The sequence below is a fragment of the Aspergillus sclerotioniger genome, assembly GCF_003184525.1.
Source record: "Aspergillus sclerotioniger CBS 115572 chromosome Unknown BO94scaffold_22, whole genome shotgun sequence".
Lineage (NCBI taxonomy): Eukaryota > Fungi > Ascomycota > Eurotiomycetes > Eurotiales > Aspergillaceae > Aspergillus > Aspergillus sclerotioniger.
In genome coordinates, this window is record NW_020291012.1 from 629,723 (window position 1) to 652,737 (window position 23,015).

A 23,015-nucleotide genomic window follows, 5' to 3' on the forward strand; every position below is an offset into this window, starting at 1 on the left:
CAACACCCCACCCATCATAATGACATAACCCAATGCAACCCAGCCCAGCCCCTAGCACCTGACCTGACCTGACCTCATAATGATGCCTCGTATTACCCTTTCCCCCCACAACAACCAACAACCCATTTCCCTCTACCTATATATATCCATACATGCTAACTTACTTCCCCCCTTTATCTCACCCCCAAGGTTCTCATCTCCCATTGTCCATTCACAAGACCTAAAACCAACTTGACACATTCTTATCCACTTATCACACCATATTCTACCCAATTGTCCTACATCAAGATGGGCTGCGGTTGCGGATCCGGAAATACTTGTGGTTGCAGTGGCCCCAGTACCTGCTCTTGTGGTCAGGGGTGCACTTGTAAGGAGTGTGGGGTATGTATTCCTTTCTTTTTTCTTTGGATTGGGTGTGTGGGGTTGGCTAATTGGTTATCGTATGTAGAAGTAAATTCGAGGGATGAGATTGCGAGGATTGGAGTTTGATATGTGATGTGTATTGTTGAGGGAGATAGCTTTGGGTGGATATAGTATGGGGGTATGTGTTTATGAAATTAATTGGAATGAATGAGATGATTGTTTTTTGTTATGTTGTAGGGTTGAGGTGTATGCTCAACAGGTGATTGAGAGCTGTTGAGATAGATAGCGATTCTGTGGAGTGTAGTTTTGATTTAAGTGTATGTTCTTGAGACTGCGGGATCATGATGGATGCAAGTGTTGTCAGTGCCATGTTGTCGATAACGTCATAGTGGGGAAGGTGGAACGCTGAGACATTGTATTGATATACGGGGTAGGAGGGGTACATGCTCAAATTGAATACTATCGAAAGACGGATGTAATCACATGAATGTATCGCATACGAAGCTCAAATCATTGTCATAGAATGGCTGGGGTCAATATGCGCAACGCATATATGCCTCCGCTGAACACAACCACGGCAGCAAGCAGGGCAGCTAAAAGGCCTAGCTGTGCCACTGCTTCAATTCCAACTGCCGCTGGCTTCGATGACCTGCGCTTTCCCGGACTCGTGGTCTTCCCGTAGGATGGGACATACTGGAAGGCGTAGAATGATTCCCCCCCAAGGCCTTTCTCTCGGTCGGTTATCATGGTGTAGTAGAGTTTGCGACGGAACTGGATAGGTCAGTACAGAATTACATCCTAAGAATGACAGCATGACGTTTAGACATACTGCGATAAGGGTCTGGTCAAGCGTCGGAAACAACCGGGTCCCATATGCTAGTGTCATAACGAAGAAGCGATACCCGTATATCAGGGATCGATAGTATAGATTGGTCTGAGGGATACCGAGTCTGTCGGAGAGCTGTCTCCCGTTGAGGTATCGAGCCATTGCCTCCATGAACTCTTTTGACGCGTATGTTGGGGCAGTCTTTTCTAGACCCAGGATGATATTGTGTGCCAGAAGCTTGCTAACATCAGTGGGATTAAACTCGGACGCAGTCAGAGACTCCATCATGGCACGCCCGCTCGGCTGGCTGGCGAAGGGCGTGTCAGGAGTTCCCATGTAGTAGGCCACTAGTCTCCAAAGAGCGAGATAGTCGTTGATTTCTTGCTTTCGGAGCCAAATACCTTGCCGAGGGAGACCGACCCAGATCACGATGGACGAGAAAGTGTTAATTGTTGCAATACAATCAAGGTCGTTGATGGGAACGCCGCATTCGTCGACGTTATAGTAATCTGGATCATTCTTTGCCAAGCTCAGTATCCTCGAACGAACAGACGCATGTAGCAGCCGGACACGGATGGATGAAACATGGCCCGCACCGCCTGGCTTTATTGCGTCCAAGGACTCAGACACCTGAAGGACAAACTGCAGGGTCTCCAGCAATCGCCGCCGCACAACATCGGCAGAGAAGCCTCCAGTGCGGGCCAAGGTTTCGACCACACGTGCAGAACCCCTGGGGATATTATAGTCGGAACTAAAACATGGTTTAGACAGACTTACATGCCACCGAGAAGGCTTCCAAAGTTGAGCTGTCCTTTCTTAGCATCTTAACGACGATATCCATTTCACGATAAACTTACCGCATTCAAGATGGGTAGCCCATAGCGAAAAAACACATCCTGTCCTCGTTGGATTTGCTGCCAATCGACCCATTCTGGCACGGTGTTGACTTGCGTCCAAAGTTCACCAAGTTTCGGATCATTACGCGCGTGATCCTTCATCAAAGCATGCATGTCTCGTCTGGGCTTCTTCGGCCCCGCCGCATCATTTTGGACATCTTGTACAGTCTCTGGAGCAAGGACATCCAGTCGTTCGAGACACTCATCTGCAAGCCTGTCATAAGTGTATATTCTTGGTCGTAATTGTTCCTTAGTTTGGTGGAGATCCGTCCACAGAAACGTATAGTCCCAGTAGCTGCGCAGGTTCGATGGTGACATTTTGGTATTTCGGGTCTTTTCTTTGGTGGGGGTACTATCTGTTATGAGATTGGTGTTTGTGATTTTGTGCAGCTGAGCCACTTAGATACTATATATGGGCGCGTCATACTGCACGTATAAGTACTGATACCAAATCCTGAGACATGAACTTCTATTCCTCGCGATGAACCAGTCCCGGATAGCAGATTAACTGCTCAAGGTCCATGGAACAAGGAGCCAAAGAGCCAAATAGAGACTTGTGAGGGCTGTGCTGAGCGGGTCAATGATGGAAGAGTTAGAATGCGGGGAAGTATTTGAATGATGTTTGAGGAGATACTGGATGAACACGTGAATGCTCACTCCTCAGACCTCGGTCATATGTATAGGTATAGGGTGTAACTGAGATCCGTCACATTAAACAGTAGTATCCATGGTTGGGAGGTGGAAGATACAGTCTTCTGCCTAGTAGTATCTACTATGACTGATAAGTGCTACCTGGTATTGTTGTGGTGGGATGGTTGGAAGATCCCGCCGCGGCAGCCATTATCATTGGAGGTGGTCGCTCAAAGTGAAGAAAGACTCCGAGGCAGTGCAGCATCCCAAACAGTTATTACCAGTCTTTTTTGACTCGAACGGTCGGGGACTGTGACTTAGTTCCTCGAGTGTAGTAGGTTGTAGGTTGTAGGCGGCACCGTTTCGATAAGCCCGGCTGAGTCAACACGCAACACCGCAAGGACCACGCAGCCAATAGCTCATCAGGGGCCACGATCTAGTTGATGCCCCAGATCTGTCAATCCTCTAGATACTAGTATTGTGATATTGTGATGGTCCCCTGATGGAATGCTAGGACTCGGTGTGCGACGACTCAAAGCCCGCCCTTCGCTGCTAGACCTGATCGCGCGTCACGACGAAGGCGTTGGTTGCAGGTCGTCATCACCGCCCGGACTATCTGGACTAGACTACCAGCTGGACAGCCCGCAACTGCCACCGCTCCCCGTCTCGCCCACTTCATCATCCTGCAGCCACAGCTCCTCGTCTTCTCCTCCTCCTGCCTCCCCCATCCATCCCTCCCCCTCCCCCGCTGTGTCCACTCCTACTATCCACCCCCCTGCTCCACGCATCATGGCCCCCTCCGCTGATGATGGCGAGACCCAGCATGGCTCCGTCTTCTCCGTCTCCGGTCCCGTCGTTGTGGCAGAGCATATGATCGGCTGTGCCATGTACGAGTTGGTATGCCCCCCATTGCCTTTGTTGTCCTTCTTCCTTGGGATTTCAAGCTTCAATGTCGACAAAGTCCGATCGCTAACGCCCCGCAACTCTTGTAGTGCCGAGTCGGTCATGATCAGCTCGTCGGTGAAGTCATTCGGATTGATGCCGATAAGGCCACTATTCAGGTCTATGAGGAGACAGGTACACCGCCACCACCGCCAGTCCCGCCATCTACAGCTCCAGTGTCTAACTGCATCTTTCTATAGCTGGTTTGACGGTCGGCGACCCCGTCTTGCGAACAGGAAAGCCTCTTTCGGTCGAGCTGGGTCCCGGCCTGATGGAAACAATCTACGATGGTATTCAGCGACCTCTGAAGGCGATCTACGACCAGTCCAAGGGTATCTATATTCCCCGTGGTATTGCGGTCAATGCGCTGGATCGGGTGAAGAAGTGGGACTTCACGCCGGGCAAGTACAAGGTCGGCGATCACATTACCGGAGGTGACATCTGGGGTACCGTTGCCGAGAACAGTCTGGTGAACGACCACAAGATCATTCTCCCTCCCCGCGCCAGAGGTACCATCACCCGCATAGCCGAGGCTGGAAGTTATACTGTCGAGGAGAAGCTGCTGGAAATCGAGTTCAATGGTGTCAAGACGGAACACAGTATGATGCACACCTGGCCTGTCCGTGTGCCCAGACCTGTGAACGAGAAGCTGTCATCCGACGCTCCCTTCATCGTCGGTCAGAGAGTCCTGGACTCTTTGTTCCCTAGTGTCCAGGGTGGTACTGTCTGTATTCCTGGTGCCTTTGGATGCGGAAAGACTGTCATTTCGCAGAGTGTGTCCAAGTTCTCCAACAGTGATATCATCGTCTACGTCGGTTGTGGTGAGCGTGGTAACGAGATGGCCGAAGTCTTGATGGATTTCCCCGAGGTAAGTGAAACCGTCTGGTGGCGAGCATCTCTTATACTAACGAGTGAACTTGGTAGCTCTCTATTGACGTCGACGGCCGCAAAGAACCCATCATGAAGCGTACCTGCCTGATCGCCAACACCTCCAACATGCCTGTCGCCGCACGTGAGGCCTCCATTTACACCGGTATTACGATCGCCGAATACTTCCGTGATCAGGGAAAGAACGTGGCTATGATGGCGGATTCCAGTTCTCGTTGGGCCGAGGCCCTTCGTGAGATTTCCGGTCGTCTGGGAGAGATGCCGGCTGACCAGGGTTTCCCGGCCTACCTGGGTGCCAAGCTGGCTTCCTTCTACGAGCGTGCGGGCAAGAGTACCGCTCTCGGAAGCCCCGAGAGAATCGGCAGTGTCAGTATTGTCGCTGCCGTCAGTCCTCCGGGTGGTGATTTCTCGGATCCTGTCACCAGTAGTACCCTGGGTATTGTCCAGGTGTTCTGGGGTCTGGACAAGAAATTGGCCCAACGGAAGCATTTCCCGTCGATCAACACCTCGATCTCCTACAGCAAGTACACAACGATTTTGGACCGGTACTACGAGAAGCACCACCCCGAGTTCCCTCGCTTGCGCGACCAGATCCGTGAGCTGTTGACCAAGTCGGAAGATCTGGACCAGGTCGTGCAGCTGGTCGGTAAGGCCGCTTTGGGTGACTCGGACAAGATTACCCTGGATGTGGCTGCCATGGTCAAGGATGATTTCTTGCAGCAGAACGGATACAGTGACTACGATCAGTTCTGTCCCCTGTGGAAGACCGAGTACATGATGAAGGCGTTCATGGGCTACCACGACGAAGCCCAAAAGGCTGTGGCCCAAGGTCAGAACTGGGCCAAGGTTCGCGACGCCACAACCGACATCCAGAGCTCACTCCGGAGCATGAAGTTCGAGGTGCCGACCAACGAGGCTGAAGTTTCCGAGAAGGTAAGTCCAATGGTGCCGCTCCCATTGATGCCTATTTCTAAGTTTGTTGCAGTACGAGAAGGTTCTCCAGTCCATGTCGGAGCGGTTTGCTTCGGTGTCGGATGAGTAGAGAAGGGCATTATCGCCGGTGGACCGGGGGCGTGTTGACTAAATTATATCCCGAGCTTGTAGCATAGCAAATTCCCAGTATATGTAGTTATTGCTGTTGCCTTGATGAATTCGAGAGGATTCCGTTTGTCGTGTGCGAGGGAGTGAGTCAGTCAGGCAGCATCATTTAGCAGCTGGTGCCATTGTCTGGCCGCTTTTGGGTGGCCAAATCCACATGACGCGGCCGCCCGTTGCTGTGTAGGCAGTCAGTCCCAAAGGGTGGCCCATCGGGTACCTTCATCCGTAGTTTAGTCAATTGTAGACGTCGATTTGCCACCATCAGGGTCCCAGGTTCAGGTGGGTAACGCCGTGGCAGGCCGTGATTGCAGCGAGTATCTAGGTACTCCGTCCTCTGGTATCTATGGGATCTGGACCGAAGCGAAACTCTCCACTTGGCCCTTCCCGCCTTCGCTCGCTCTCTTCCCTTTCAACCCCCCCCAAACATCCTCCACGCTCCTCTGTCATTCCCCCTGAACGGACAATCGCTGCTCGGACGTCGTCTAGCTACTTGCCTACGTCTCTCTATATCCAACCCTTTTATTAATTTGGAGCGACCGTCCCCTGCTCTGCGTTGCCAGCCATGGCAAGCCCGACTGGCTTCTCGTGCGCAACCCGCCCCCCCTGGTCCCTCGTGCTGATGCCTCCGATTCGGCTGACTGACCTCATGGTGCCCGCAGGATAAATGTCAACGATCCCAGCCTGATCTCGCTGGTGAACAAGCTGCAGGATGTCTTTTCGACTGTCGGGGTAAGTCATGGAGCCGTGGAGCTGAGCTGAGCTGCAAGCAACCCCTCCGCCGACTGACACCGCCTATTCCGTTTAGGTTCACAACCCCATCGACCTGCCCCAGATTGCCGTCGTCGGTTCGCAATCTAGTGGAAAGAGTTCTGTCCTAGAGAATATTGTCGGCCGCGATTTGTAAGTGGCTCTCTGGTCCTCATCGTTGTCGTGGTCGCAGCCGACTAACTGGCACCCTTATCGCTGCCTAGCCTGCCCCGTGGTTCCGGAATTGTCACTCGGAGACCCCTCGTCCTGCAACTGATCAACAAGCCCGCTGACTCGCAAATAAATGGCGTCAAGGAAGAGCCCCTGGAGACGACGGACAAGGAGGCCAACCTGGACGAGTACGGCGAGTTCCTCCACATCCCCGGTCAGAAGTTCTACGATTTCAACAAGATCCGCGAGGAGATTGTCCGCGAGACCGAATCCAAGGTCGGTCGCAACGCCGGTATTTCGCCTGCTCCAATCAACCTGCGTATCTACTCGCCCAATGTCTTGACCCTCACACTGGTCGACTTGCCCGGTTTGACCAAGGTGCCTGTGGGTGACCAGCCCAAGGATATCGAGCGTCAGATCCGGGACATGGTTTTGAAATACATCAGCAAGCCCAACGCTATCATCCTGGCGGTCACTTCGGCCAATCAAGATCTGGCCAACTCGGACGGTCTGAAGCTGGCGCGGGAAGTAGACCCGGAGGGTCAACGTACGATCGGTGTGTTGACCAAGGTGGATCTGATGGACGAGGGTACCGATGTTGTGGATATTCTTGCGGGCAGGATTATCCCTCTGCGTCTGGGTTACGTGCCGGTCGTCAACCGTGGTCAGCGTGATATCGAGAACAAGCGGCCTATTACATATGCCCTGGAGCACGAGAAGAACTTTTTCGAAAACCACAAGGCTTACCGGAACAAGGCCTCATACTGCGGAACGCCTTACCTTGCCAGAAAGCTGAACCTGGTACGTGTGGTCGAAGGCTGTGGTGCAGCATCCGGGCTAACCTTGGTAGATCCTTATGATGCACATCAAGCAAACCCTCCCCGATATTAAGGCGCGCATTTCTTCCTCTCTCCAGAAGTACACCTCGGAATTGTCGCAACTTGGCGACTCGATGCTCGGAAACAGTGCGAATATCATCCTGAACATCATCACGGAATTCAGCAATGAGTACCGTACGGTGCTCGAGGGAAGCAACCAGGAGCTGTCCAGCATCGAACTCTCGGGTGGTGCTCGTATCAGCTTTGTGTTCCATGAGCTCTACTCCAACGGTGTCAAAGCGGTCGACCCATTCGACCATGTGAAGGACATTGACATCCGAACCATTCTCTACAACTCGTCTGGTCCCTCTCCCGCACTGTTCGTTGGCACGACTGCTTTTGAGTTGATCGTGAAGCAGCAGATCAAGCGCCTGGAGGACCCCAGCTTGAAGTGTATCTCGCTGGTTTACGATGAACTTGTCCGCATCTTGGGTCAGCTCCTGAACAAGCAACTTTTCCGGAGGTATCCTATGCTGAAGGAGAAGTTCCATGCGGTGGTTGTTGGCTTTTTCAAGAAGTGCATGGAGCCGACCAACAAGCTGGTTCACGACTTGATCTCCATGGAGGCGTGCTATATCAACACGGGACACCCGGATTTCCTCAACGGACACCGCGTAAGTACCATTGATCTTCCATCTTTCTGCTATGTACTGACAGTATAGGCTATGACTATTGTCAACGAGCGCCAATCTGGTGGAAAGCCTACTCAGGTCGACCCAAAGACGGGTAAGCCTCTGCCTCCGCGGGCCAACAGCCCGTCGGTTGAGCTTCCCGTGGACAATGGCAACTCTGGTGGATTCTTCGGCAGTTTCTGGGCTTCGAAGAACAAGAAGAAGATGGCCGCCATGGAGCCGCCGCCGCCGACCCTGAAGGCGTCCGCGTCTTTGTCAGAGCGTGAGAGTGTGGAAGTTGAGGTCGTTAGTAAGTGTTGCACTAGTGGGTTCCTACGAAGGCCGATACTAATGATCAACAGAGCTCCTGATTACGTCGTACTTCAACATCGTGAAGCGGACCATGATCGATATGGTCCCGAAAGCCATCATGTACACCCTTGTCCAGTATGTGTCCTCCACTCCCTCTACCCAAGTCTTCCGCTAACCTGTGCTAGATTCACCAAGGATGAGATGCAGCGCGAACTCCTCGAGAATATGTACCGCAACAGCGAGCTGGACGACCTGCTGAAGGAGAGCGACTACACGGTGCGGCGGAGGAAGGAGTGCCAGCAGATGGTGGAGAGTTTGTCCCGGGCCAGCGAGATCGTCAGTCAGGTGCAGTAAGGGGCGGGTTGGATGGTTAGTTTTGATCTATACACCGGTTGCTTTCTGACCTGCAGGAGCCAGTCTTTTGGGGTCTGTGTCGGAGGAGTTATTCCTGATTATATTTCTTCTACCAGGGTCCTGGGCGGCATGGATGTCAGGTTGTCGAGATTTCACGAATTTGTATCGCCTAATGATTGTGGATGATTGCGGTTTCTTAGAATTCAGACGGTTGCTGCTTAATGCGATGTATAGTAGCTGTAGATAGCCGATGGCTTAATTTATCCTAATGCTTGTGTCTTGCTGTTGAGCATGATATCATTCAACTCATTCATTCTCACACTCACGTTACTGTGCATTGGAAAAGCGATCACCTTGTCACATAAACAAATCCTTTATCCTTCTTCCATATCCACTCAAGTGAGTGAACCCAGTGAGAAGTGAATCAATCTCAAACATTGAATCCACTGAATCTCACGCACGTGCCGATAATCAGCACGCTAACCCATACGTATCATTAGCGCCTGTTTCCAGTAGATCCTATCTACTCATCCCGCTGTTAGCGTCATCTCATCAGCCAATGAGCGTTTGTGCTGACTCTCACCTTAGATACACTTTGTATAAAGCATGCATTGCATTTGATATGATCACAAATTGGATGTACTTGAGTTCAGTAGGTGTAGGATGTCAAGTGCTAGATTGGGTGCAGTGTAAGAGAGGGGTCAGGTGGGCAGCTTCAGTGATGGTGTTAGTGCAGTGAATGATTGCATCAAGGGAGTATAGATCTTTGTCCTGAGAGGAATCTCTTCTTGTTTCTTCTTCTTCTTCTTCCCCTTTGTCTTCATCTTCATCTCATATCACTCTAGTTCAGCACTTGGATGTTGCTCTGCTTTTGCTTCAGCTTGTCTTCCTGTTGCTACATCTCATCTTGCATCTCTGCCCTCTCTTCTACACGTGAAGATACATCTCCAACATCTCAAAACAACCTCCCTCACACCTCAACTCCAACCTCACCTCCACCATTGAAGGTAGCAAAGTCAGTACCCCCCTTTCCCCCATCCTCTACCTCACCAAATCCTAACCACCACCACAGAATGTGCTTCACCGTCAATTTCAGCTTCATCCACGACCACTGCTCCGCCTCCCCCCAGCACGTCATCCCCTCCACCCTCATCTACCAGTGCTGGCCTCGCACCCTCGCCTCTCTATACGAGACCTCCCCCCTCGCTGACCCCGACAGCTTCGCCCCTCCCCCCATCGACCTCTGCCCACGCGAATCCTGGATCCCAATTGCTGTGTTCGGGGCCGCGCGTCGTCTGAATGCCCCGTTTTGCCTCGTCTGTGACGGGGTCGTTGGGCCCGGTGTGCGCGTTACAAGGGTGAGTGTTGTGGTTGAAGTGGTTCTGTGGTGCTAGGTGAGGGAAGGGCTAATTGTGGTGTGAGGTAGGCTTTTGAGCATCGTCCGCCGTGGGTGCATCAGATTATCAATGATATGCAGTTGGAGGAAGATGGGGCTTGTTCGGTGGTTTATAGCTTTGGGGGGTAGGGGGGTTAGGTCTGGGGGAGTTGGGTTTTGCGTTGTTTTGACTTTGCTTTGCGTTTATGGATGCTTGAGAGGAGGTGGTAGTGGTAGTGGAGGGGATCATTAAGCCTCACTTGGACGTGAGTTGGGAATGGCGATAAGAAATCGGGAATAGGAAGAGGAATGGGGTAGTTTAATGTACATGGGACGTTGCGTCACCTTATCTCACCTCACCTCACTTTCACCGTAGTTTATACACTCTGATGCCGATAGGTATAATACCATCCTTCACGATTCAGATCTTCTCTGACTCGGTAATTCTCCTCTGCGATCCGAACAACATCCATGTTCATATCCATGACTAGCACTCCCTCTTCGGGACCCATTGCCCCTACTGTGCCGATGACGGGCAAACAGACCCTCGACAGGCCGAGGAAACGATCACTTTCCTCTTCACCGCGGGCTACATTAGCGAAGATGATGGCGCAGGTATTCTCGAAGCATCGTGCCGTGAGAGTTGTCTCTAGGAAGAGTTTCTCGGAGTTGGGGTTATGGTGTAGTGCGGCGGGGGAAGCGTCGTATTTGCTCCCTTTAGTGTAATTAATTAGCATTGATCTTCATGTCACAGTGCCTTTACTTTATGTAGGGAAGTGATGAGATGGTGAGGGATACTCACAATAAGTAGGTACAATTACTACCTCTGCCCCCTTGCAAATCAATTCCCGGAATGCTTCGGGAAAGGCCAGATCCCAGCAGATCAGTAATCCGACCTTGCCGATGGGGGTATCAAATGCCTCGTGCGGGTCGGTTCCCGAGGATGTCAAGAAGGGGCGTTCTGGGTGCCAGATGTTCTTTTTGCGGTAGTGGCCTAGGATGGTCCCGTCGTTGGAGATGAAGTAGGCGGTGTTGTAGAGGAGGGGGCCATCATCTTTAGCTGTGGGAGAGGAGGGGTGGTGTTCAACGATGGTGCCTGGGACGATGCAGATGTGTAGATCGCGGGCGAGGGCTTGGTAGGCCGTTAGGTAGGGGGTTGTTTGTGAGGCGAGGGCGATCCATTCGGGATTGGAGGGTGACCAGCCAGTAAGGTGGTATCTGGTTTGATTTGGGGTTGATTAAAACGTGGTGATGAGGAGGAGGAGGAGGAGGAGTGAGTGGAAGGTAGTCGTACTCAGGGAGGACGGCCAATTGGGCACCCTGGGATGCGGCATCACAGATGTAGGCGCATGCTTTTTGGTGGTTCTCGTCGATGGCGAGGTCCTGGGGTTTGTTTAGTTGGTTGAATTAAAAGGGGGTAAGTTGGTAGGTTGAGGCATACCTTGATGTTCCATTGAATGACGGCGACGCGGTGATTGGGTGCCATTGTGAGTTGGGAGATGATGAGGATTCAACATAGCATGGGTGTTCGAGATGAGGATATTATGACGGCGAGTTGGAGAGGGTGGGTCAGGCATCCCCGCATTTTGGAGTCACTCGGCCTGATAAGAGTGATAACGTTACAACATCCGAATCCTCGGCGATGGCATCCAATGGTATGCCATTTTTGACTTCATGAGAAATAAGAAGTAGTAATTCGACGCTACATTTTGTGTGGGATAGTTTGCCAGTGTGCCAGCACATGGTAATTGCTTTTTCAGTACCCCCGCTTCAATGTATCTTCATCCAGACCTTAACAGGCATCGAGAACATTTAACTAGGACGGGCAACAACCCCCATCGTCCAAAATGCCCTGTTGTTCATATTGCATACCTCGGTCCCTCCAGCCCGCCAGCATCCGAGGCCAGTGAACTTCCCATTCGCCAGGTGAGAACAACCAACAATAGGGCAGACTTGGGAATCGCCTCGATGATCGATTACCTCAAAGACCGACTGTCGGATCAACGGCTGGATGATATACACGGCTCGACCGGGGGCAAGCTTGGGATCGCGCATGTCTATCAGAAGAGCTTCCCATTGGGTTGGGGATAACTCCTTGCCGAGTAGAATCCCTTCGCCTCGAGCACTCCGCACTGGCTTGATGATGTAGGAATCATTGGCGGTATTTGTCTTCGTGCATTGATCAATGAATTGCTCCAGCTTTGCCGACCCCGGATTGATTGTCGGCACAACGCCTTGCCGGAGTAGTTCGGCTTGCTCCGCGGTCAGGATCCGATGCTGTTCGACAAGGCTGTCAAGTTCCTCAAGGAGAATACCCAGAATCCTCTTGTCGTGGATCAAAAGGATGCTTCGCATGTCGTTGACACAACATAAGGCTAGCTGGCGTAGAATCTCCACTGGCATGGAGCGGAGCTCGTGCGGAAGCAGATACATACCCGTCTGGTAGATCCGATCCAGAGGCTCGCCATTCTCAACAAGGTCAGGGTGTTCGCGCGTCGACTTGCAGTAGAGGGAGTGGCCAGTCGCAGATTCATGATCCTGCACCAGTCGGAGGTCAGACGGCTTGACTATGGTGGGCTGCAACCCCGTATTCCGCTCGGCGTAGGAAACGAACATCTCGACAAAAGAAGTAAGATGTTGATCGTTAATGATGTGCACCGGGAACCGCGAATCAAAAAGTTCTAGCTGGCTTTGAACAAACTATGAACGTCAGGTTTGCTAATGAGGGAAGAATCACACTAATGCATACCTCTTCAGCATCTGTAGCTGCAAACACACTTCGTTCCGATGCCATCTGGCCATATACCTCGTAGCCATACGCGGCTATGAGCTGGGCATTGATCGAGTATCGTGTGTTGATCTCGCAAATTTGGAGACTTCGAGGCCATTCAGCGGACAGCAAGAAGTCAGTTCGCCAATGTCCCTGACACTCCCAGAATTGTCGCAAGTTCTTCTCACAGGCCTGCTCATGCAACCACTAGAATATGCGAATTAGCATACGAAATTCGCATTTGAGAGGTAACATACACGCAAGAGATCCTCCTCATGCGGTTCCAGCGGCATGCGGCGAGAGAACACTGCCTGTTCGTCTGCACACCATCTCTCGACTATGTTGGTGAGTCCAAGGACAAGTGCTTCGTGTATCCTAGCAACACTGCGGTGGAGCTTTGCGGGGACGAGTAGTGGATTTGGAGAGCCATTGTTGATGATCCCTGAATATCCACCCGTGAGGGCCTCCAATTTGGAGTTGAAAGACTCATTCTGTTGATCTTGAATTTCTCGCGAGGATGCCTTGGGATGCACCGGATTAGCCGGACTTATTGTCGATGCTAAGCAGATCTGGTGGATATTATAGTGGCACACCATGTCGAAACGCCTTGTAGGCAGAAGTGCTATGTAATGAGTCTTGTCTGTCACTGGCTCGCCTTAGGAACTGTTGAAAGGACCACGAAGAACGGCGCTCCTAGGATTGAAATGGACGATCGATTGATTGATGGTTTAATAACTAGGTGAATCGCATGTACTAGCGAGTCTTTATATGCGGCAGACGACCATTCCTACCTGTGTCACCACCAAATCCTATGACGCACCTCATCCAGGTGCGTGTAGAGGCACAAATCAAACTGTCTTAACCCACCCAGTCACAGCTACTCTCACATTGCTAGCTGGATCTCTCTTTGTTTCTTCCGCTTCTCAGTAAGGTGTATATCCTTCCAGCATTGGTGGCGGTTCTTTTGCTGTGCAGGCCCTTTGGAGACAGCATCTGCACCACCCGTCAGTATCTGAACATGATTGTAGGCAGCAACTATCCCCTGAAATGAAGCGTAGCAAGTTTGTCTTTCAGAGACGTGGACGACTATCCTCAGGGGTCTGATGTTGACTTCTGACTTCCCAGAAGAAACATTCGCCCGGTAGGAATCATTCGTCATCTATGAGGTTCCACGGCATCACCATTAAACATAAAGAGCTGATATCACAGAGTATCTCTGGTATCGTATTGGCGCATCCTTTATTGACCCCCCCCCCCCCCCCGATTGCTCTGAAGAGGACGCGTACCCCACACTTCGGGGTTCATGAGACGTCACGAAGCGAGCGAAATCGAACCTTGCCACCAGTGTAAACAAACATTGGCAATTATGTATCAGGGGGACTTTGTGTATCCATCCAGATGAATCACATAGCATACAGAGCTTCTGTCGATGCATGCGTACGCGTACTCCGTACAAGTTCGCGAGATGCATCTGTAACATCAGATTATGTTTCAATGCCATGTCGAAGGAGATAAATAGAACGAAGTCTAGATTTCATCACGATGATAGGCATCGCCCTCATCGTCAAAGAGCAGATGTGGCCGTGTAGGCAAGAGGGTACCTGTCGGGTAGGCACCAAGGCGGAAATGAAATCATCGACAGGAACGGATGGATCACAGGGCGGCCTCGGATCATTCCTGCCAAGAAAAACGGGACATGTGAGCAGCTGCCCAGGTTTGGCCCACGCCCATCCCGGCGAGACCTGTCGTGATCATTCCTTTGAACGGAATAGAGATTCAGAAATTAGAAAATGGCACCACTTCTTGCAGAGGAAGTCATCAAGCATCCTGCTTTCAATACGGTCGACTGGAAGCTCCATCCCACCACATCGGGAACATGTACGGTGGCCCAAACCAGGCGCGGTGGGCCCCTGAATATGAATTATGAGATCCATGGCTCTGGGCCCGTGAAGTTAGTTGTAAGTCCGAGCAGTATTTTCAATCCATCCGGTTGTGGTAGTACTGACATGGCTCGAGTGGGTGATGGGCCTCAACGGATCCCTCAAAGACTGGAAGCGTCAGACGAAGTACTTTGGCCACCAGCATGCTTCCAAATATTCGTGTCTGATTTTTGACAACCGTGGCGTTGGTCGTTCGGACAAGCCGGTCTGTTATTATTCCACATCAGAAATGGCTCAGGATGCCGTAGACCTGGTCGCTTCGCTGGGCTGGATCGACCTCAGCGCCCCTCCAAAACGATCGATCCATGTCATCGGCGCTAGTATGGGCGGCATGATCGCCCAAGAGATTGGAATGCTCATCCCCGATCGCCTGTTGAGTCTAACCCTCTGCTGCACAGCTCCGCGTGTTGTCCGGACTGGTCCGTTTTTCGAAAACTTGCGTCAACGGGCGAGCATGTTCATTCCCCGCCATGTTGACGTAGAGCTGGAGAGAATAGCAAAGAGTACTTTCGCAGACGAATTTCTTGCCCAGCCAGATACGGAGTACGAGGATCCGACGATGAACTTTCCGACCAAGCGGGATCGCTTTGCTGCTGCCATGCTGCAGAAGCGTGCTGACACCGAAGCGCACACGAAGAAAGGATTTCTCATGCAGATTGTGGCTTGCTATTTCCATCAAAAGTCAGCGGAGCAGCTGAAGTCACTGGGGGACCAAGTGGGGAGAGAGAGGATCTTCGTTTGCCATGGCACCAAAGATCTGATGCTGACCTTCCGTCATGGGGAAATAATACGCGAGGAGATCGGGGAGGGAATCCAATGGAAGGCTTTTGAGGGTAGCGGCCACATGCTAGGCTGGGAGAGAGAGCAAGAGCTGAACAACCTGCTCGAGGGATTTGTGGATAGAAATAACTGAAAGATCATTCCTGGAGACATCGCGGTCATGCTAAGATAGACGAGCGAATAACGAATCTGATCCACCTTGACTGAATTGCGGGAGGTGAGGCGTGGAAGTAAGACCGGGCTGGATGCTCGTGACCAAGCCCCCAGGCATTCCCAGGCATGGCTGTCACCTGTTCCCAAGCCGTTTCAGCTCCTCCCGTCATCGTGATGCCCATCACCAGAACAAATATGCTGGCTTCAACCCCCCCCTTCTATTCTTTCCTCCTCATCATCGAGAAATGGCGCTCCAGAAGGGTCAATACCATCCCGCGGGACCAGGAGACTTACGTTCTCCATGCCCTGTACTCAACTCCCTTGCTAACCATGGCTTTATCGCCCGTGACGGACAGGATATCACCGCTTCTGAGCTAAAAGCCGCCGTCCAGTATGTCGGGCTTGGCTTAGACATAGCCTCCGCTCTCGTGAGCCGTGTCTTTCAAGTTCACTCCGACGACCCAAAAAACGGTCCACCTGGGAGCTCAAGAGCTGGGTTACGCGACCCAAATCAAGTGAACAAAGACGGAGTCCCCGTACTCAACCTAGACCAAGTCGGCCGTCCTCATGCTCTTGAACATGATGTCTCAATCACCCGACAGGATCGCGAATTGGGCGACTGCATCCACTTGGATCCTGAACTATACAGACGGTTTATTCAATCCGCGAAGGAGGGCAAGTTTCGGTCTGCCGACATGGGAAGCTATCGGAAAAAGCGGTATGGAGAGCAGAAGAGAGACAATCCGCATCTGCAGTTTGGAAAGTTCGAACACTACGTTGGATGTGCGGAATTGGCTGCTCTGCGATGCGTGTTTGGGAAGGGAGTCAAAAAGGGGATCCCGGACGACTATGTGCGAGCTGTCTTTGGGGAAGAGCGTCTGCCGTATGATGAAGGTTGGAATCCACGGAGGTTTAAGGCGTTTTTCCCAGAGGCACTAGTGGTACTGTTAGTCATTTCGCGCTATGCTTGGCCATTTTGATTTAGGTTGCATGGTGCTAGCGGACGCATTCTTGGTTGATGGAGCTCACTATCATGATGTTATAGTTGAATCAACTTGCTAGATGTTGTTATCTCCGTATGCAGTGTTGGTTTGGATCAATATTTGGGAGGCAGACTACAGCAATCTCCACAATATACGGCGCATAGCCATGGGATCAGCACTATACATATAACCCAAGTACAGACCACAGGGTATAATCAATTATTCTAGGAGTACATCTGTGATAGACTGCCTGATCTCCGAGGGGTGTTTGCTAATACTAATGGTCGTGCTGTCATGTCTCAGCGGATGTTTCCCCTCATTATTGTGCGATTTGTGGGTTCCTTGTTGGGGCCGCCCGTGGTTACTAATTTTAGAACAGCTTGGCAGGTCAGCCAAGGTATTTCCACTGCTCGATTGATAGTCGTCTCTCCAAGATTCAGGCGATGATGCTCTTCTTAATTATATACACTATAGTCCGGCGCGTTTTTCTAATTCTAGAGTCTCAGATACACGTACGAAATGGCATGGTGACTGGCGATACTCAGAATCTGGGCAGGGTCCAGGGGCTACCTTCCCAACTCAGTTTAGCGCTGCCAGGGACCATGCAAACAGAACATATTCTCCTCGTTTCGGAAACATGCAATGCAACACAGATAATAAGCTCTCGAATGGATCCGAGGAATACGGGACTGAGTTGATGGCGGCATTCTGGAACTCTTCTCCCTCACCTTTATCTCTGTTCACGTTGTATTGCACCTTTAGAAGCGTTGACCTCTCCTTATCGTGGCAATGATCGCTTCAACGGCTGTGACTGCTGATTGCCTAATCAGGCCATGATCGTTGCGTCGCACATTCTCGATGACAACATCCCGTCCCGACTTCTATCTCTCAACTCTTCACCATCAATTCACTAGCTACATACATTCGTTTACTCGGAGCTTACGGGAACCATATCATTTCGACATTTACATCGCTCACTTTCCCCCCCCCTCTGTTCGATCGGAAGCCTTTGGCCAAAATGGCCGATAAGCAGTACTATGTACCCGGGAACGATCTCAGGTATGGCGGCACCGCTGCTCAAATCCCCAAGCTGGAGGATGATCTGGGACACGCAGGACCACCCCCTCCTCCAGGATCCGGGCAATTTATACCCGCACAACAAACAGTCGCCTCTTATCCCTGGTACCATCCTCGCGGCTGGTCGCTACGCACAAAGTTGATTATAGCAGCTGCGGCTGTTGTCATCATCATCGCAGTCGTTGTTGGAGCTGTCGAGGGTACAAAGAAGAGCAAATATCCCAACTACTCCAAGCTAGATTACAAGCTGGTAGACACGTACTCGGGGACCTCGTTCTTCGACCGTTTTGACTACTATTCCGGCGAAGATCCCACCGATGGATTTGTTCAGTATGGCGGAGCACATCCTGCATTCATTGACCTTAGCTTATGTCGTGTAGGTATGTCAACCGTTCGACATCGAACTCGCTGAATTTGACCTATGCAACCGACGAATCCGTTGTGATGAAGGTGGACACGTCGAACAAGAACGCAACCAATGGCCGACAGTCCGTGCGACTGGAGTCGAAAACGAGCTACGATACCGGTCTATTTATCTTTGACATCCTTCATACGCCTTACGGCTGTGGGTTGTGGCCTGCGCTGTGGCTAACCGATACCTACAATTGGCCAGAAAATGGAGAAATTGATGTGGTGGAGACCAACAACATCGCGACGGAAGGAAATGCTGTCACCTTGCATACAACCAGCGGTTGTAAGATGAATGTTAAGCGGAAGGAGACTGGTACTCCTAATTACGTGACCTGCGACAATAGCACGCATGGAAATGCGGGATGTGGCGTGCAAGGCTTGCCCAACACGTATGGACAAGAGATGAACGAGGATGGCGGTGGAGTAAGTCACGATACTTTAATCATAGTTCCCGATGTTGACTGGTATAGGTCTACGCTTTGGAATTGCGGGATGCTGGCATCCGAGCTTGGTTCTTCCCACGCAGTTCCATTCCCGACGACGTTTCGAACTCGAGCAGCACCCCAGACCCATCGACTTGGGGAACCGCGTTGGCTGACTTCCCGAACACGCATTGCGACATATCTTCGCACTTCAAGAATCAAAGCATTATTGCAAACATCGATCTGTGCGGACAACTCGGTGCCAACCGGGAGTTCTATACGGAACTGTATCATTGTCCTGGCACATGCGAAAGCTTCGTTCGCAGCAACCCTGGCAATTTCACCCAGGCGTACTGGGAGTTTAAGAGTTTCAAGGTATATCAGGCTTAGCTGGATGCTTGGCCCAAAGGCTTGTGTTGGTTCGATTGGTTACGATTATGGGACTGTATAATGATAATGGTAGGGACTATGCGGATGATTCGATTAGCGATCATTGATCCTTGGCTAGATAGGATAATGTTAAAACAGCTTGATTCTTCTTCTTCAAGAGAGTCTGACTCTGTGCTAAGAAACAACATGAGAATTCGTGAAGGTGCTATCTCTAGAAGGATGTAGACATCGCTGCCCACAGGCTATCTTTCAAGCGGTGAGCATCAAATAATCTCGAATCTCTATCCTGCTAGAGCAAGTACTATTTACATCTATTTTCAGAACTTGACCTTAACTCATACTGTCACTCAAAATGGCTTTTCTTGGAGCTGACACCTATCGTCCTTCAGGTTGGACACACTTCAATTTCTTAGACCTGTTTGGCGTGATGGCACATGCTTGCCACATCACCTGCTGCGGGGTATCAAGTAGGAAGCATGTGGAGCGTGAAGTCTGCCAATGCCCATGGCTATATGCCCGTTCATTACGGATTATCTAAGTGTCGTGCATTAGTTTAATTTAAACCATTACAATGCTAGGTCGTTTATTCGTTCTGATGCGCGTTTATCCGCTCCAACATATCTCCTGGATGGATATATTCATCCTCTTTTCAGTCCTCCAAGCAGGTAATAGTTTACAGAAGCTTCTATGATGCCACGTAATCCTGGTGAGAATTGGTTGAATTCTGACGACGGTGGTCAAGTCACCTGTTCCCTCTGTGCTGTGACCGTTTAGAGGACGTGACAATTGTTCAACGAAAGACTCGAGTGCCCATATACAGTGAATCTATCAATAGTGTTACTTACTATCAGGATATCCACTTCTACAAAGTTTGTCCGGATTAGGGAGATATTCCCATCGCTCTGCCCTATAGGATTTGCAAACATATGAGACTGGGAAGTTCTCATAATGACTGTTTGTGGGAAATTATGTTGCTCTTACATACACAAAGCTTCTTCCACAACTTGACTCAAGCACCAGGAGTGTCAGAGATCTGCAAGAGCGCTTTACTTACTGTGACATCTGCCGCATGTTTGCAGTGATCACAGATGACCTAGAAGCTCGTGCTATAGGCTTTCCACTGGACACACGTGTCCTATTTTCCGTGGAACAGAGACGACAAGTAGTTATGGACATCAAGTTTCTTCTCAAAGTTAGGTTGCATCCTCCGCGATCTTGAGGATAACCGGTTGCTAGGTGATCTGCCCCAACAGTTTCCATCTGGAAGGAAAAGTGTCTTCGACTAGACTGTACTGACGTACATATGACAGGCTCGGAAGCCGTATTGGGGATCCCAAATATAAATCCTGGAATGGCCTTGTCTCTGTAAAGAGGCCCCCGGACATGGTGGAACAAAGTTCCCGAATGGCTCAAGGACTGCGACGATGACTTTAATCATAAGACCTGCTGTCGCATGGAGACAGGGAAACCATTTGTGTGTGGATGTCGTGTCATTCATACTCAGAGAAGATACATGATGTATGTTGGTCCCTTCGTTTTGCAAATAAGCTACTCTCAGCTATGTATAGGAGAGATACTCGTTTATGAATCCGACATACTACGTGCATTCCAAAGAATCTTGCACGCAAACTGGGGACTGAACCATTATTATGGCCTACCCTTCGATATTTTTAGCATGGCAATCTTCCGGGTAACATCCGCTGGACGGTACTTCGCAAGACACTCAGACCCCGGAGAAATATTCCCGTCATGTATTTGGACCGCCGTCAACGGTGCTATTGGGATTGACCATCGAATAAACCGGCTTTACTGTGAGAAAAGCCGCCATCATTGGCCATATAGGCGATCCTGCGACATAATTACAGGCGTACCACAAATACATCAAGTGAACCCGAATGGTTTGACGAACAGAATGAGCTAAGCAGACTCAACACAGTCGACGAGAGGGACATGCGAGAGCTCGAAGAGGGACCAAGCGTGTACACCGAGCACACTCAGCCGGATGACTTAGGCATTAATTCTCTAGAAGAAGAAGAGAAAAAGCTAAAGATAGAAGACATCAAGCCCAATTGCATCAAGCAGTGCGAAGAGAACACATTAGCACGTCTTGCTGCGGTGCTGGCTTGAATTCTGCCAGACACACTTGATAAAAATGCCACATGGGAGCAATACGCGACCCGAGTCCTTGACACATGGTGGTCACTTGCGCCGTTATGTGACGATGCCCATGGCATGTCATAGACAGGATGTTTGCACCGGATTTAGACACAAAATTTCCCTTCCGTATGCAATGCTCATGTCCAATCGAGTCCATTCTTGTCCACACCCAGTCACTACAGCTTCGCCTCATGCTCCGAGAAGGCACTAGTACGCTCCAAATCAACCAGGGAAAGATTATAGCCCATCTCGTCCCTGATTCAATTGATTGGGAACGTATCCATCATCAACATCATAACCATACCTACATATGTCCTGGCTCTTTCGGTACTCCGCGATACGTACAGCGGTCCCAGGTTTGAACAAGATATCTCGGTATGGTTCAAAAGGAGAGCTTTTGTGTAGTCTGCGTCGGAAGTACTTGCAGGTCGAGCTGGTGGTCAACGGCATCAGCAGGCATATCGCACTTGCATGGACCTACCTAAAAACTTGGATTGATGCGAGTCCCCCCAAGTTTCAATTTCTTAGAACGCTTTTTATTCTGACTTGCTTTCATAATAGTTCAGGGACTTCATGTGAGCCAGCCCGACCACATACTATGTTCCAAGCAAACCAAAATATACATCTGAGCAAATGCAATAAGTTACTAAAACAAAGACAACATCCAATGAATTACGTACAGATATAGAAATTCCATCAAGTCACATAAACAAATATACTTACTCCGTACTCCGCCCGCCTCACTAACTCCATCCTACACTAACTAATGCTCTGTATGTAAATATACTCCGTATGTGGCTGGCGTGCCCATCCCATCCCATCCAATACCCCATCAAACATCACAAACATAATAAAAATAAACCTCGCAGGCGGGAATCCAACCCAGGAGTTACAGCTAAGCTATTATTAATGATGTAGTGTATTTCTGTACTATGGTTGCTTATTTGAGTATCGGAACGTATGATTCGTGATGTGTCGGATGGGGACGCGTCATCGGGTGCATTTCCGTTTAGGTGGTGTTTTGCTTTGGGTAGACCGTCTGGGTGTATATAGGGGGGTGGATTTGGGGATTATATGTGATGAATTTGGGTGTGTATTGTGATTGTCTGGATGGATTTACGTTTATGATGCTTGGTTTGGGTGGATATATTGATGGTGGGTGGTGGTGGTGATCAGGGGATCGTTAGGGATATACGGAGTACTCTACTCTGCGTATGATTAAGCTTTATGGAAGTTTGATGGAAAGCGAGGGATAGAGCTTGCCGGCCCCTTCTACTTTCTCTCATTGTCTATTTCATTCTCGATCTATAGGTTAGAGTCAGGAGGTATGCTACGATCTATTCTAAATTCTTACCTACTCCCCGATAAACACCCTCTACCAGGTAACAGCAGTGGCAAATTCCCTCCGATCAACTACTGCAGGAACGCGCCAGCCAGAGTTTTCATCGTCAGGGGCAAGAAGCTTGAAGGAGCCACAACCATGTGTTGGACGCGTGTCGAGTTGCTGCAGATTACTCGGTCGCGATGATGAATGGTGTTGCCCCTGCAGGATGCATGAGACTTGTCTTTTAGATCGTTGGGTCAGTTGAAGACTATCTATCTCCATTGATGGAAGGTTTGAAAGGGAGGTTGTTTGTGTCTTGCGGTTGATAGAGTTCAGGAAAGTGACAGTTGAGTTCGTGTATTGATGTGTCCCTTGCTTGGTGTCTGCCTGTGCTTAAAATAGATTGTGGTGGATGATCAGGGTCAGGTGCAGAGGGGATTGGTTGAGAGTGTTGCATTCTGTGTTGTTCTCAGTGGGTTATTGGATCTTGTACGTAGGCTCATGCTAGGTTATTGTT

At 50.4% G+C, this 23,015-nt stretch overlaps 9 protein-coding genes across 9 annotated transcripts; 5 read left to right on the forward strand and 4 right to left on the reverse strand.

Moving 5' to 3' along the window:
- Positions 1-879: 879 nt before the first annotated feature.
- Positions 880-2,403, reverse strand: BO94DRAFT_548431 (oxygenase MpaB family protein; the record flags this gene model as incomplete). Its single annotated transcript, XM_025613399.1, has 4 exons — positions 880-1,134; positions 1,193-1,940; positions 1,967-1,995; positions 2,047-2,403. 4 exons carry the CDS (start codon positions 2,401-2,403, stop codon positions 880-882), a joined length of 1,389 nt encoding a protein of 462 aa, XP_025465313.1.
- Positions 2,404-3,197: 794 nt separating this feature from the next.
- BO94DRAFT_537329 (H(+)-transporting V1 sector ATPase subunit A) lies at positions 3,198-5,833 on the forward strand. The gene is made up of 4 exons (XM_025612243.1): positions 3,198-3,612; positions 3,708-3,792; positions 3,858-4,525; positions 4,582-5,833. The coding sequence occupies exons 1-4, from the start codon at positions 3,223-3,225 to the stop codon at positions 5,581-5,583; spliced, it is 2,145 nt and encodes a 714-aa protein (XP_025465314.1). The 5' UTR covers positions 3,198-3,222; the 3' UTR covers positions 5,584-5,833.
- Positions 5,834-5,883: 50 nt separating this feature from the next.
- On the forward strand, positions 5,884-8,909 carry BO94DRAFT_537331 (dynamin-like GTPase vpsA). The gene is made up of 8 exons (XM_025612244.1): positions 5,884-6,228; positions 6,303-6,372; positions 6,449-6,543; positions 6,615-7,362; positions 7,412-8,053; positions 8,102-8,360; positions 8,413-8,497; positions 8,548-8,909. The coding sequence occupies exons 1-8, from the start codon at positions 6,206-6,208 to the stop codon at positions 8,714-8,716; spliced, it is 2,091 nt and encodes a 696-aa protein (XP_025465315.1). The 5' UTR covers positions 5,884-6,205; the 3' UTR covers positions 8,717-8,909.
- A 1,345-nt stretch (positions 8,910-10,254) lies between these two features.
- Positions 10,255-11,740, reverse strand: BO94DRAFT_162421 (carbon-nitrogen hydrolase family protein). Its single transcript, XM_025605874.1, has 4 exons — positions 11,533-11,740; positions 11,386-11,474; positions 10,894-11,309; positions 10,255-10,806 (listed from the first exon to the last, which is right to left on the reverse strand). Exons 1-4 carry the CDS (start codon positions 11,575-11,577, stop codon positions 10,469-10,471), a joined length of 888 nt encoding a protein of 295 aa, XP_025465316.1. The 5' UTR covers positions 11,578-11,740; the 3' UTR covers positions 10,255-10,468.
- BO94DRAFT_162475 (uncharacterized protein) lies at positions 11,741-13,750 on the reverse strand. The gene is made up of 3 exons (XM_025605876.1): positions 13,119-13,750; positions 12,841-13,068; positions 11,741-12,791 (listed from the first exon to the last, which is right to left on the reverse strand). The coding sequence occupies exons 1-3, from the start codon at positions 13,455-13,457 to the stop codon at positions 11,904-11,906; spliced, it is 1,455 nt and encodes a 484-aa protein (XP_025465317.1). The 5' UTR covers positions 13,458-13,750; the 3' UTR covers positions 11,741-11,903.
- Positions 13,751-14,507: 757 nt separating this feature from the next.
- On the forward strand, positions 14,508-15,727 carry BO94DRAFT_162452 (alpha/beta fold hydrolase). Its single transcript, XM_025605875.1, has 2 exons — positions 14,508-14,819; positions 14,878-15,727. The coding sequence occupies exons 1-2, from the start codon at positions 14,652-14,654 to the stop codon at positions 15,712-15,714; spliced, it is 1,005 nt and encodes a 334-aa protein (XP_025465318.1). The 5' UTR covers positions 14,508-14,651; the 3' UTR covers positions 15,715-15,727.
- Positions 15,728-15,979: 252 nt separating this feature from the next.
- On the forward strand, positions 15,980-16,714 carry BO94DRAFT_470890 (putative peroxidase; the record flags this gene model as incomplete). Its single annotated transcript, XM_025608354.1, has 1 exon — positions 15,980-16,714. The coding sequence occupies one exon, from the start codon at positions 15,980-15,982 to the stop codon at positions 16,712-16,714; it is 735 nt and encodes a 244-aa protein (XP_025465319.1).
- An 861-nt stretch (positions 16,715-17,575) lies between these two features.
- On the forward strand, positions 17,576-19,067 carry BO94DRAFT_162537 (glycoside hydrolase family 16 protein). The gene is made up of 3 exons (XM_025605877.1): positions 17,576-18,124; positions 18,175-18,628; positions 18,676-19,067. Exons 1-3 carry the CDS (start codon positions 17,736-17,738, stop codon positions 19,015-19,017), a joined length of 1,185 nt encoding a protein of 394 aa, XP_025465320.1. The 5' UTR covers positions 17,576-17,735; the 3' UTR covers positions 19,018-19,067.
- Positions 19,068-19,620: 553 nt separating this feature from the next.
- BO94DRAFT_548439 (uncharacterized protein) lies at positions 19,621-20,402 on the reverse strand (the record flags this gene model as incomplete). The annotated part of the gene is made up of 5 exons (XM_025613400.1): positions 19,621-19,842; positions 19,863-19,924; positions 20,003-20,025; positions 20,072-20,277; positions 20,319-20,402. 5 exons carry the CDS (start codon positions 20,400-20,402, stop codon positions 19,621-19,623), a joined length of 597 nt encoding a protein of 198 aa, XP_025465321.1.
- Between the last annotated feature and the right edge of the window lie 2,613 nt (positions 20,403-23,015).